Raw genomic sequence first — 14,428 nt, 5'->3', positions numbered from 1 at the left:
TTTTGTGGGTGGTTGTCTTCCGTGTCTGTGTGTTTCACGTTACGGGACTGTTTCGGTTTTCATTTTGTTTCACTTTGTTAGTTTTGCATTTTGTGTATTCATTCTCATTAAAAGACATTATGGATACGTACCACGCGGCGCATTGGTCCGACATTTCTTACTCCTCGTCAGATGAGGAGGACGAATTCCGTTACATCTATACATTCATAATGTGTTGCCAGTTCCATATTTGGACATGAAACAATAAGTAGCTGATTGATGCATGTCACCATCCTCTCCAAAACAATATTAGAAGCAACACTGCGACAGTGTAAAGAATGATGACATGTTTCTCCTTTGTCGGCAACTTATTTTCAGAACTGAACCAATCGAGGTCGTGTAACTTGTTTTTTTCCTGCATCAGCCCGAATAACGGAAAAGATGTAGATGAAAGAGGCATGCGCAATGTAAAGTGAACCTTTTAGAGACGCCATTGCGTTTGTGAGATTGTAGTTAGAATATTTCTCTTCGCCGATGGAAACCCAATAAAGCAAATAGGTGATCGAACTCCAAGCCCCAGGAACCTTTCTCCTGTTTTTTTTCTGTCAGAATAGGGGGAGAAGTCACAGCTGGGACGATAATAAAATGCACATGAATTTACTATCTGGCAACAACGAATAGACTACAAGAGAAAGTTTCAAAAAGCGGAGAACTCGGTAATGTGAGTCTTAGCGCGCGTTTAAACATTTGTACAAATGCATGTGGTTACATTGTTGCGCATTTGTATGATTTAACGATAAGGCAACTTGAATCTTCGTTTTCTTCGATTGTTGGAGTTTTTGGAGAAGTTTTTGCTGTCCACTGTCCATGGATCCAATGTTGCCTTTTTCAGAAGGTGAAGATAATGTAGGTCTATGTTGTTTTAGACATGTATATACGATTGGAATAGTTAATTCATAGTGACTAATATTTCAAGAAGCTTTCACTGCAAAACCAGGTGTTGTATAACTTGTTTGGTTGGCGTTCGTGGACATGTCGTTTTCTGCCAGCAGTTCAATCGAAAGCGGGAGGATGTTGAGAAGCCTTGATTCCAGATGTTGGTTCTGCATGAGAATAGATAAACAGATAACATGCCCTAATGTATGGTTCTAAAACGCGATGCATTGTTTGTAGTTGCGCACCTACATTGTAAGTGTTGCTAACAATATAATCGAAGTTTAAAATTAGGTCAATTATTTAATTTGTTTATTGTATGCAAACCTTAGCCCACAATGTTTATTTCCCGTAAATTGCAGCTCGTATTGTTATTGCATAGCCTTCTCAGCTTTGACGTCATGATTTGTTTTGCTGAATTTGTTCAGTTAGGTTGAATAATGTAAAATTACGACTTTTATAGCCTACTTCCATTTCCACAAATCCCAAACATATTATATTCTACCATTACATTTACTGCATCTGTTTTGTGATAGGTTTTCTGTGGTCAGGGCAGATTTCTGACTCCAGTACTGTGAGGGGACACCATTCAAGAACATGACGTTTGGAATGGTGACCGCCTCTTGCAGTGAGCGTTGGGGAATCGATCTACCACGTCCAGAGCATCCACAGTACATACTGCACACATCTCTTGCCTTGAAGAGTGAGCGGAGGCCATTTAGTGCAATCAATAGGCTTTGCCCATGAATTGATTGCCAGGTATCGGTCTGAGAAGTCAATGGGGAGGAAAGTTTGACTATTGCTGTTGACTAACACTGCTCATGATACTTTGAAGACCTTGCATTTCATGTCTCCTAGAATGAGTATTGAGTGTTTCTTCAACGTAGTGTCTGTGCTTAGTGTTTCAGTGGTGCCTCATTTAACAAGGCATCACTGACAGTTCCATTACTTTACATTTTGCATCATCATCTCTGCCATTGGAAGAAACCCAATGTCTGCCTGCAGCAGCTCAGCTCCTCCGTCCTTTCCTAAAGCCTACCTCCACTCACAACTCCCAGTCCTGCCTCCGACCCCCTCACCATCGCCAAGCCCCCCAGCACCCCTCTACAGCCGCCTGTCCAACGGGAGTCACAGAAGTCACACTCACAGCGCTCCCAGCCCAACCAACTCCCGCAGCTCTTTCCATGGAGTGTCCTTTCTCCTCCAGATTGGCCTGACCAGAGAGATGGTGAACCTGGAGAACCATGACCTGTCGCTGTCTGCTGTCAAAGACCTGGTCTGCTCTATAGTCGACCAAAAGGTAATTACACAACCCTTACTTGTTTTAACACGTGACCTACTGCAGCTAATGCATAATGACAGAGTGAAAAATTGTTGACTTATACGGATATTTATAGAATGAAATGCAATCGATAGGCCTGAGCAAGAGAAAGCAAAGTCACTGTAAATTCTAAAAACTTAGTTGTCTTTTTGTGGCTCAATTTCAAGTTTCAAGAAAGTTTGGAAAGTCTTCCATCAAGCATACTGCTAAGTAAATCAGGGGCATATTTCCTTAACACTGCTCTTTGGAATGTTGTTCTGTATTCTTTGCTGTGGTTGCAAGTTGAAAGAACACATTTTAAATGAACAGTGAGACAGTTATATTGCAGACAGTGTTGCCCTGCAATGCATAGCATCTGTGGTTTGCCATTTCTGTGCCATACTCCTCTGTTTACGCTTTGTTTTTGTGAAGCAGACATGTGTGTCTCGTGCACAGAGTAAGTTTTATGTACCGCAGCAGCATGCTCGGCAGCAGTGAAGCCTCTCCGGTTGCCGTGCACGATCTAGTAGCATAGCTATTTACATTGTGGTGTACTCTCACTGGAGACACTAACACTGAACCAGTCAGTGGTTTATTCCTCTCAGTCATCCATGATGTAATGTTCAAGCCAGGTTATTTTCCATGACAATGGTGGCTCTTAGTAATGACTTTGGGTTATGGCCCCTGCATAAGACAAGTCTTTGAACATATAGGCTGTATCAACAAACAGTGGTTGCCCATGTACCACTGACTAGAAAGAGGGAAAATCAAGGGTAAACCAATGGAACCAAAGGTAGTTTGCTGATTCCATTTGTTTGGAGTGGCCTTGGCTCAGAATACAGATTTCAGATTCACATTCAGATGTTCCTATCCAACTGATACCATACATTAGACTGCTTATTAGACCATGACCGTTTATATATGTATATATATATATATATATATATATATATTACAGTACCAGTCAAAAGTTTGGACACCTACTCATTCCAGGGTTTTTCTTTAGTTTGACTATTTTCTACACTGTAGAATAATAGTGAAGACATCAAAACTATGAAATAACAAATATGGAATCATGTAGTAACCAAAAAAGTGTTAAACAAATTAAAATATGTTATATTTGAGATTCTTCAAATATACACCCTTTGCCTTGATGACAGCTTTGCACTCTCTTGACATTCTTTCAACCAGCTTCATCAGGTAGTCACCTGGAATGCATTTCAATTAACAAGTGCGCCTTATTAAAAGTTAATTTGTGGAATTTCTTTCCTTTTTAATGCGTTTGAGCCAGTTAGTTGTGTTGTGACAAGGTAGGGGTGTATACAGAAGATAGCCCTATTTGGTAAAAGACCAAATCCATATTATGTCAAGAACAGCTCAAATAAGCAATGAGAAACAACAGTCCATCATTACTTTAAGACATGAAGATCAGTCAATACGGAAAATTTCAAGAACTTTGAAAGTTTCTTCAAGTGCAGTCGCAAAACCATCAAGTGCTATGATGAAGCTGGCACTTATGAGGACCGCCACAGGAAAGGAAGACCCAGAGTTACCTCTGCTGCAGAGGGTAAGTTCATTAGATTTAACAGTCTCAGAAATTGCAGCCCAAATAAATGCTTCACAGAGTTCAAGTAACAGACACATCTCAACATCAACTGTTCAGAGGAGACTGCATGAGTCAGGCCTTCATGGTCGAATTGCTGCAAAGAAACCGCTACTAAAGGACACCAATAATAATAAGAGACTTGCTTGGTCCAGGAAACACGAGCAATTAACATTTGACCAGTGTAAATCTATCCTTTGGTCTGTTGAGTCCAAATTTGAGATGTCTGGTTGCAACCGCCGTGTCTTTGTGAGACACAGAGTAGGTGAACGGATGATGCCAGGAGTGTGCAAAGCTGTCAAGGCAAAGGGTGGCTACTTTGAAGAATCTCAAATATAAAATATATTTTATTTGTTTAACACTTTTTTGGTTACTACATGATTTCATATGTGTTATTTCATAGTTTTGATGTCTTCACTATTATTCTACAATGTAGAAAATAGTTAAAAAATAAAGAGAAACCCTTGAATGAGTAGGTGTTTCCAAACTTTTGACTGGTACTATATATATTTTTAATTGACTTTTTTAACCCTTATTTTACCAGGTATGTTGAATGAGGACACATTCTCATTTACAGCAACAACCTGGGGAATAGTTAGAGTGGATGGCTAGTCAGCTTATAAAACATACCATTTGTTCTAAGGTCATGTATGGTATAAGTCTTACTCACTCTTTTGATATTTGTTACTCAATGACATTTTGTGCTTTTCTCTCTCCATTTTGTGTGTTTGGATTCCTATCTGATGGATGGGGCCCTGCTGTTCTTATATGTGGATGTTCTTATCACAGACACCTGTGTTAATGAAATGGCATTCACACATTCACCTATTGTATTATCGTCTTACACCCATAACGAAGATTACTCTATTTGTGTCTGTAGTTAATCGGAGACTAAGTGAGTGAGAGATGAGATTATAGAACTCATTCCATCAGGTCTAATGGGTAAAGAAAATGAAGGGGTGGAGTCACAGGGATCAGGTATTTTGGAGAAATGGGGGCATGAGGGTTGTAGTTAGAAAGAGGAGGTAAAAGGTGATATTTTTCTCTGTGCTTCCTAGCTGCCCATACAGTCACATTTATAGATACTTTGTTTACTTCACACCTCCCCTTACTCGTCACCTCTAGAATGCAAATACTCTGTAACCTTTTCCTCTCCAGAGATTCATTGTTCTCAGAAAATGGAGCCGCTTTGAGCTACAGATGTAGGATCTTCATTTGATCACTCTGTTGCATGAGAATTTTCCTGCAATGCGGGAAATGTAAAACTTGTAGTGTATTTGAGGTTTAAAACGGCTTCTGAAGCTTGTAATTTCCACATTGAAATTTCAGACTTGATTTTCCCTTATGAAAAATGTATCAACTGCTGCAAAATGTCAGTTTAATTGTAATTCACATAATAATTCACATTTCCTTTTCCCGCTGTAGCAAACTGGCTCCAATTAAGATTCTGCATTGAGCTGACACGTCCCATTCAGTACACCTGAGCTAGCTGGTCATCGCTATCTTATTCTTATCCGTATTTTTTTTAAACTGCATTGTTTGTTAGGGACTCGTAAGTAAGCATTTCACTCTACACCTGTTGTATTCGGCGCATGTGACTAATAAAATTTGATTTGATAAAATTTGATTTGATAAAATTTGATTTGATAAAAGGAACATACTGAGAACCATTCAACATTGCTAAAGCCCATATAACCACCAGTGCTAATTGTACAACTAAGTGGAAATTGAATGAATCATTGAGTGTCTCGCTTATGTTCTGTAACGGAATGTAGTTTACATTCACATTCCCCCAGGCCAGTGTAATGTTGTTGTTGTTTATGGGTTTTGATGATACTCACTAACTAGTTCTAGGGATTTCTGGTCTGCAGAGCAGAACATCTGATTACTGCTGATATTTGCATAGATCTGGTAATGTATTGGCAAGTTTGCAAAGGTTTGTTACAAGAGCTAAAGAAAAAGGTCATAAATACGATATGAAGAAAATGCTTTAAAAAATCAAAACTATCTGTTTGCATTAACCTTAAAGGTGTTATTACTTTAAAATATGCTGCTTACATTAAAATCCGCTAAATAGGCACTGTACTTTGTGTTACCCATCAACAAGATGGCGCCGACAGACATGGCAGCTCTGTTTCTGGCTCCTAAGAAACTTTACAGTATACTGTATCAGTCAAAAGTTTGGACACACCTAATCATTCCAGGGTTTTTCTTTAGTTTTACTGTTTTCTAATCTACATTGTAGAATAATAGTGAAGTTATCAAAACTATTAAATATCACATATGGAATCATGTAGTAATAGAAAAAAGTGTTCAACAAATCAAAATGTATTTTATATTTGAGATTGTTCAAATTAGCCACCCTTTGCCTTGATGACAGCTTTGCATACTCTTGGCATTCTCTCAACCAGCTTCATGAGGTAGTCACCTGGAATGCATTTCAATTAACAGGTGTGCCTTGTTAAAAGTCAATTTGTGGAATTTCTTTCCTTCTTAATGCGTTTAAGCCAATCAGTTCTATTGTGACAAGGTAGGGTTGGTATACAGAAGATAGCCCCATTTTGTAAAAGACCAAGTCCACATTATGGCAAGAGCAGCTCAAATATGCAAAGTGAAACGACAGTCCATCATTACTTTTAAAACATGAAGGTTAGTCAATCCGGAACATTTCAAGAACTTTGAAAGTTTCTTCAAGTGCAGTGACAAAAACCATCAAGCGCTATGATGAAACTGGCTCTCATGAGGACCGCCACAGGAAAGGAAGAGCTAGAGTTACCTCTGCTGCAGAGGATAAGTTCATTAGAGTTACCAGCCTCACAAATTACAGCCTAAAAAAATGCTTCACAGAGTTCAAGTAACAGACACATCTCAACATCAACTGTTCAGAGGAGACTGCATGAATCAGGCCTTCATGGTCGAATTGCTGCAAAGAAACCACTTCTAAAGGACACCAATAAGAAGAAGAGACTTGCTTGGGCCAAGAAACACGAGCAATGGGCATTAGACCGATAGAAATATGTCCTTTGGTCTGATGAGTCCAAATTTGAGATGTTTGGTTCCAACCGCAGTATCTTTGTGAGACGCAGAGTAGGTGAACGGATGATCTCCGCATGTGTGGTTCCCACCGTCAAGCATGGAGGAGGAGGTGTGATGGTGTGGGGGTGCTTTGCTGGTGACACTGTCTGGGATTTATTTAGAATTCAAGGCACACTTAACCAGCATGACTACCACAACATTCTGCAGTGATACACCATCCCATCTTGTTTGCAGTTAGTGGGACTATCATTTGTTTTTCAACAGGACAATGACCCAAAACACACGTCCAGGCTGTGTAAGGGCTATTTGACCAAGAAGGAGAGTAATGGAGTGCTGCATCCGATGACCTGGCCTCCACAATCACCCGACATCAACCCATTTGAGATGGTTTGGGATGAGTTGGACCACAAAATGAAGGGAAAGCAGCCAACAAGTGCTCAGCATATGTGGGACTCCTTCAAGACTGTTGGAAAAGCATTCCAGGTGACTACCTCATGAAGCTGGTTGAGAGAATGCAAAGCTGTCATCAAGGCAAAGGGTGGCTTCTTTGAAGAATCTAAAATCTAAAATATATTTTGATTTGTTCAAACACTTTCTTGGTTACTACATGATTCCATGTGTGTTATTTCATAGTTCTGATGTCTTCACTATTATTCTATAATGTAGAAAATAGTAAAATAAAGAGAAACCCTTGAATGAGTAGGTGTGTCCAAGCTTTTGACTGGTACTGTATATATATTTATACTCTGAAATTGCTCGTACTAAAATATATACACCACCGTTCAAAAGTTTGGGGTCCCTTAGAAATGTCCTTGTTCATTAAAATAACATCAAATTGATCAGAAATACAGTGTATACATTGTTAATGTTGTAAACGACTACCATAGCTGGAAACGGCAGATTTTTCTTATGGAATATCTACATAGGTGTACAGAGGCCCATTATCAGCAACCATCACTCCTGTGTTCCAATGGCACATTGTGTTAGCTAATCAAAATGTATCATTTTAAAAGGTTAATTGATCATTAGAAAACCCTTTTGCAATTGTTAGCACAGCTGAAAACTGTTGTGCTAATTAAAAAAGCATTAAAACTGGCCTTCTTTAACTGGCAGCTTCATTAAAAAGTACCTGCAAAACACCAGTCTCAACGTCAACAGTGAAGAGGCGACCCCGGGATGCTGGCCTTCTATTAACATCTACGGAACCGGTGTCCCTAAACCGGGACAGTTGTTGCTTAATATGCGGAAATGTAACTTGAATGACGTTGTAAACAACAGCCAATTCCGGGACATAGACATGTTGTATATGGGCAGAGAGTTTATATTCTTGTTAATCTAACTGCAGTGTCCAATTTACAGTAGCTATTAGAGCAAAAAAAGACCATGCTATCGTTTGTCACTTGCTTCTGATGCCAAGCAGGGTTGGTCCTGGTTGGTCCCAGGATGGGAGACTAGATGCTGCTGGAAGTGGTGTTGGAGGGCTAGTAGGAGGCACTCTTTCCTCTGGTCTAATACAATATCCCAATGCCCCAGGGCAGGGATTTTGGACATTGCCCTGTGTAGGTGCTGTCTTTTGGATAGGACGTTAAACGGGTGTCCTGACTCTCTGTGGTCACTAAAGATCCCATGGCTCTTATCATAAGAGTAGGGGTGTTAACCCCGGTGTCCTGGCTAAATTCCCAATCTGGCATTCATACCATGTTTGTATTATCTTTTACCAGATCTATATATATTACCAGATCTTATATTCTCCTACATTCATTTCACATTTCCACAAACTTAAAAGTGTTCACTTTCAAATGATATCAAGAATATGCATATCCTTGCTTCAGGTACTGAGCTACAGGCAGTTAGATTACTGACGGTCTGAAAGGTATGAAGTTGAACCCATGATTTCAGTGTCACCGGGGAGCGGACAGGGAAAGTGTTTTATGTTCTAATATCTCAGTAGATAGAGTCTTGACAGAACTGTGCCCCACTGAGGGACAGTTTAATGGATAGGTGATCCACCAGTAAGTCACTGAGCCAGGCAACAAACATGGAGCAACATCAGTCAGGAGTATACACTGTCGGAGAAGTTGATTTCCTTCAAATTTATAAAAACAGATTAGTATTAGACTTTAATTTGCTTTGTCCTTGGCCTAGTCCTAGATTGACAATGTCGTTGCTCTCCCTTGTTTCCACTGAATACACACATTGACTTGCGTTGTTAACTTTACAGATGCGTATACTCAGCATTGACCATTTATCTCTTGGCTGAACCCTCATTTTGAATCAGACTAGTTAGAGAATGCAATCAGTTATAATAGCTGTGTATTCTATGGACTCCATGCAGCTCATTTATCATCCAACTGACTGCCAAACCACAGGGCCCCCATGGGATGTGCAATGAAGTTGCCCTTATTCACTGATCCAAGGTCTGTTTTGGCTCTCTATGGTTAAGATAGGTAACCGACCGTTAAGGGAACTTTTACAATACCTCGTAATGATTAAGATTGACCTTGGGATAACCTGATCCTAGAGCTTATCGTAGATTATAACTTCTTCCTGAAGCCCTCTGCATAGCTGTTGCCCTCTCTGCTCCACTTCAGTCAATGAGATGATGGGGGTGCTGACCCTTTTTGAGAGTATCATCAGTTGGCGTGAGAGCACCACCCCTCACCCACTCAGACCATGCTCCTCTGGGACTGTGAGGAGACACAGCAGAGGGAGTGAGTGACATGACCCACTCTGAGGGGCACCAGGGGGCCCAGGCTTGGCTCTCTATCTGTGACTGCCTGCCACCAGACTCTGGGTCTGTCTCCCTGGCCCTGGCTATTTGGTTGGAGTGTCTGGGGGTGATGAATGCGGGGATAAACAGCGATAGTGTCCGCTTGTGGAGCCGCTTCCTGTTTGGTGTCGCTCAAGTCCTCTCGTGCAGCCAGAGAGGGAGCAACCACGGAACAAAGGTTCACGACTCCCTGAGAATGACTTGTCTCCAGCAGCCTGCCAGGCCAGCCAACAAGCATTCCTCCGCTTCCCATTCAGGCATACTTGGAGGATGATGTGATGTTGTTGGGATGGGATGCCATGAAATTAAAATATTTTCAGCTATAGCACTGGGTTTTTGTATCACTTCTGCCAAATTGTAGAGGATTGTGTAATGGTTATGGCATGCTCGACATAGCTTAATATCCTATGTTTATAGTGTGCTTGACATGCCTTAATATCCTATAACTGCAGGATTAAATAACAGGTGGGGGTGTTTGGAGGCGAAGGTTGGGAAACGTTGCCTCGTCAGTTGAAACGTTGAAAGTGTTGGATGTAAAATGGAGGGTTTACAGTGTACCTTGGCCTTCAAGTTATCGGTCCTCTCTAACTGTCAGAGGGGATGATTAAGCTTGCAAAGAGGAAGGACATTTTAAGTCCTTTTGGCAAAGGCAATGGAAAAAAAATACAACTTTTCCTCAAAAGGCAGTTTTATGAACATCTCTACCTTACCCATAGGATATTCCTCCTCTGTTCTGAACATATTCGCTACAGCTGGAAATACTGTACTGTGAAATGTTGCTGTCTCGCACAGTACACACTTGCTTTCCTACTGGTTTGTTAGTGCAGTACAGTAACTCCCAGTTTCTGGTTGAGAGTAGCACAGCTGCTTGTGTAATTATCTGAACAAAGCCCTTTTGAGAAGCAAACACTCCATGAGTCAAGTTTTATTTATTAACCTTTATTTAACTAGGTAAGTCAGTTAAGAACAAATTCTTATTTACAATGATGGACTACCCCGGCCAACCCCTAACCCGGATGATGCTGGGCCAATTGTGTGCCGCCCTATGGGACTCCCAATCACAGCCGGTTGTGAGACAGCCTGGAATTGAACCAGGTTCTGTAGTGACGCCTCTAGCCCTGAGATGCAGTGCCTTAGACCGCAGCGCCACTCAGGAGCACCCAAGTTGAACAACATAAAACAGCATAGTGAAAACAGTAGGATTTGGGTAATATTGAACCTTTGAGTAATAGCAAGCTGCTCTCGATATAGTTTGCTGTAAAAAAACAACAACAACCAGACAACACAATAACCGATTATAATCAAGGGATTTGCACAGCCTTGATGTATGGAACAGTACACACCCTAGTGTTGTAGTTTGATTTGCCACGTACAACATTTGTTTGGGATGATTTACACTCAACAAAAATATAAACGCTACATGCAACAATTTCAAAGATTTTACTAAGTTACAGTTCATATAAGGGCTCCCGAGTGGCGCAGCGGTCTAAGGCACTGCATCTCAGGGCTAGAGGCGTCACTACAGAACCTGGTTCAATTCCAGGCTGTCTCACAACCGGCTGTGATTGGGAGTCCCATAGGGCGGCGCACAATTGTTCCAGCATCGTCCGGGTTAGGGTTTGGCAGGGGTAGGCCGGCATTGTAAATGAGAATTTGCTCTTAACTGACTTGCCTAGTTAAATAAAGGTTCAATAAAAAATGAATGAATAAGGAAACCAGTCAATTGAAGTAAATTAATTAGGCCCTAATCTATGGATTTAACATGACTGGGAATACAGATATGCATCTGTTGGTCACAGATACCTTTAAAAAAAGGTAGGGGTGGGGATCAGAAAACCAGTCAGTGTCTGGTGTGACCACCATTTGCCTCATGCAGCGTGACACATCTCCTTCGCATAGAGTTGATCAGGCGGTTGATTGTGGCCTGTGGATTGTTGTCCCACTCCTCTTCAATGGCTGTGCGAAGTTGCTGGATATTGGTGGGAACTAGAAGATGCTTTCGTATAGATCGATCCAGAGCATCCAAACATGCTCAATGGGTGACATGTCTGGTGAGTATGCAGGCCATGGAAGAACTGGGACATTTTCAGCTTCCAGGAATTTTGTACAGGTCCTTGCAACATTGGGCCGTGCATTATCACGCTAAAACATGAGGTGATGGCGGCGGATGAATGGCATGACAATGTGCCTCAGGATCTCGTCACAGTATCTCTGTTCATTCAAATTGCCATCGATAAAATGCAATTGTGTTCGTTGTCCGTAGCTGTTGCCTGCCCATACCATAACCCCACCGCCACCATGGGGCACTCTGTTCACAACGTTGACATCAGCAAACCGCTTGTCCACACGACCGAGATTCATCCGTGAAGAGCACACTTCTCCAATGTGCCGGTGGTCATCGAAGGTGAGCATTTGCCCACTGAAGTCAGTTACGACTTCAGGTGAAGATGCAGGATGTGGAGGTCCTGGGCTGGCATAGTTACATGTGGTCTGCGGTTGTGAGGCCGGTTGGACATACTTCCAAATTCTCTCAAACGACGTTGGAGGCCACTAATGATAGAGAAATTAACATAAAATTATCTGGCAACAGCTCTGGTAGACATGCCTGCAGTCAGCATGCCAATTGCACACTCCCTCAAAACATGAGACATCTGTGACATTGTGTTGTGTGACAAAACTGCATATTTTAGAGTGGCCTTTTATTGTCCCCAGCACAAGGTGTACCTGTGTAATAATCATGCTGTTTAATCAACTTCTTGATATGCCTCACCTGTCAGGTGGATGGATCATCTTGGCAAAGGAGAAATGCTCAACATTTTTGAGAAATTAGCTTTTTGTGCATATGGAACAATTCTGGGATATTTTATTTCAGCTCATGAAACATGGAACCAACACTTTACATGTTGCGTTTATATTTTTAGTACCTCATTAGCTTATGACACTTAAGTCGCACAACGCACACTCATATTGTTATGTACTATACTGTACTGTGTACTCTATAGCTGTTGTGGTTAAAGACAGTGTGGTGCTTAACGTAAGTATGGTGGTCAGAATGAGTGGCACATCATTAAACGTCAGAGGGATGTACAATGTGAAACCGTGCAGACATGTTCTTCTATAGCTAAGCTAACACCTAATATTGACCACATATTCGATTAAGGATTAAAGGATTTGTCCGAGTGACAGGAGCAGAACTGCTTTCTGCTTAGTAACACAGTTTCTCTGCTTTATCATTCTCCTGTTAGGGTCATATGGAGGAGAGATGTCAACATGGTCAATTGTTGCCAAGGTAATAGAGGCCTGTGTAAATCCCAGAGAGAGAGAGGGAGAGACAGAGAGGTGAACTCAGAACATGGGTAAAAGAAAAGGGGTAAAACAGAAAGAGAGAGAGTGCAGATGGAAACTGGAGAGTGCTCCTCTCCCAATGGCCAAAACTAACTGGAACTCACAGGAAATAAATCACGTCCACCCTCTCCCCCGTAGTCCTGAACTGCTCAGCCCAGCTCTGCTTAGCACACATCTGCATGTTCCTATGGAACAACCAGATTTCATCTTGAGGATGGTTGGGCTCAGCTATGTGTTATATACATGGGGCAAGCCACTTCCTGGAAATCACATTCGGCAGCTTCTCAGAAAATAAAATTCACATTTGAGTCAACCTTCACATTTCAGTCAACCTGTCAGTGTTGTAAGTTAGGGGAATTGCTTCTGGATGGAGACTGATTTTAGGGTTCATTTTATCAGCTTAAATGTTTATTTCAATTTAAAATATTTTTAGGCTAGTGCAGACTAAATGATGGTTATATATGAATGCTGCAACTGAGGGATACCTGTATCACCAAAAGCCTTCACTTATGTCTGGGAAAAACCATGTTGTGCAAGCAATCTATCAATTTGTCCAGTCCTGAGTCATTTGCAAAAGAAGAGAGGAAGGGAGAAAAAACCCTCTATAGTAAAGTGAACTGAGTCATTTCTCTAGTCTCCATCTCCCCAAATGCAGTGGCATGGTAGAGCAGAACACTCACCCACAGCAGTCACGAATGACAGACTGGGGCAGCATGACTGGTGAAGAGAGGTCCTCCCTTGGGAGAGAGGGGAGGATGGCTAGGCAGGCAGGCCTGCATTGGTGCCTGGTTTGTGGCCTGCTATTTGCCCACTGGTGCCCTGCTGTGTGGTAGGAGCCAGACCCAGCCATGGAATTCACAGATGTCCTTCACCATCCTCTGACTGTACTCTGTCTGTACAATGGTAGCTAGTGATAAAATATTTCTCTAGTCCCCAAAGTCGGGGTTCAAACGGTGATTATAATAAATACGCATGTCTATAGATTTTCAAGCACTTACTGTACAGCACGGTTATTATAGTTTTGTTTTTCTATTCGTTTTTATTTCTATTCGTTTTTACATTTTCATTTGAAATTCAGTTTAGTTTCAGTTAGTTTTCCAGACCTGATTTGCTAGGTTTTTTTAGTTGAAGTTTTAGTTTTTAGTTTTTATTTGATTGAAAACGCCATTTTTGCCCAATGTTTAGAAAAAAGGATAGAACTGAACTTAATTCATAATAGTTTTTATTTTATTTAGTTTTGGAGTCAAAGATAGTTTTAGTTTTTCAAACGGTTTTGTTAATTATTTTATTTCCGTGTACCCCCCAAAAAATCACGGTTAGTTTTGATTTTAATTTCAGTTTTAGTTTACTATAATAACCTTGCTGTAAAGTAATCATCCTCAAACTACCTTATATTTATAATTGTGCTGATCTATTCCTTTAGTACAGCTAATGTGAAATTATTGGGGACAGATATAGAATG

General features: G+C 41.1%; 1 protein-coding gene across 3 annotated transcripts in view; it reads left to right on the top strand.

Moving 5' to 3' along the window:
* Positions 1-499: 499 nt before the first annotated feature.
* LOC120060285 (serine/threonine-protein kinase D3-like) overlaps positions 500-14,428 on the top strand; it is a 69,023-nt gene continuing 55,094 nt past the window's right edge. Inside the window, exons 1-2 of one of the 3 annotated variants that reach the window (XM_039009473.1) lie at positions 500-874; positions 1,449-2,212. In XM_039009473.1, the coding sequence (XP_038865401.1) occupies positions 1,904-2,212 (309 nt within the window). In that variant the 5' untranslated portion in view covers positions 500-874; positions 1,449-1,903. Of the gene's footprint in view, positions 2,213-14,428 lie in introns of all 3 variants that reach the window. The other 2 variants (XM_039009472.1, XM_039009471.1) reach the window with 2 other exon arrangements.

Source organism: Salvelinus namaycush, chromosome 15, assembly GCF_016432855.1.
Source record: "Salvelinus namaycush isolate Seneca chromosome 15, SaNama_1.0, whole genome shotgun sequence".
NCBI lineage: Eukaryota > Metazoa > Chordata > Actinopteri > Salmoniformes > Salmonidae > Salvelinus > Salvelinus namaycush.
The sequence above is the reverse complement of the archived record's forward strand: the minus strand, read 5'-3'. Positions and strand labels throughout refer to the sequence as shown.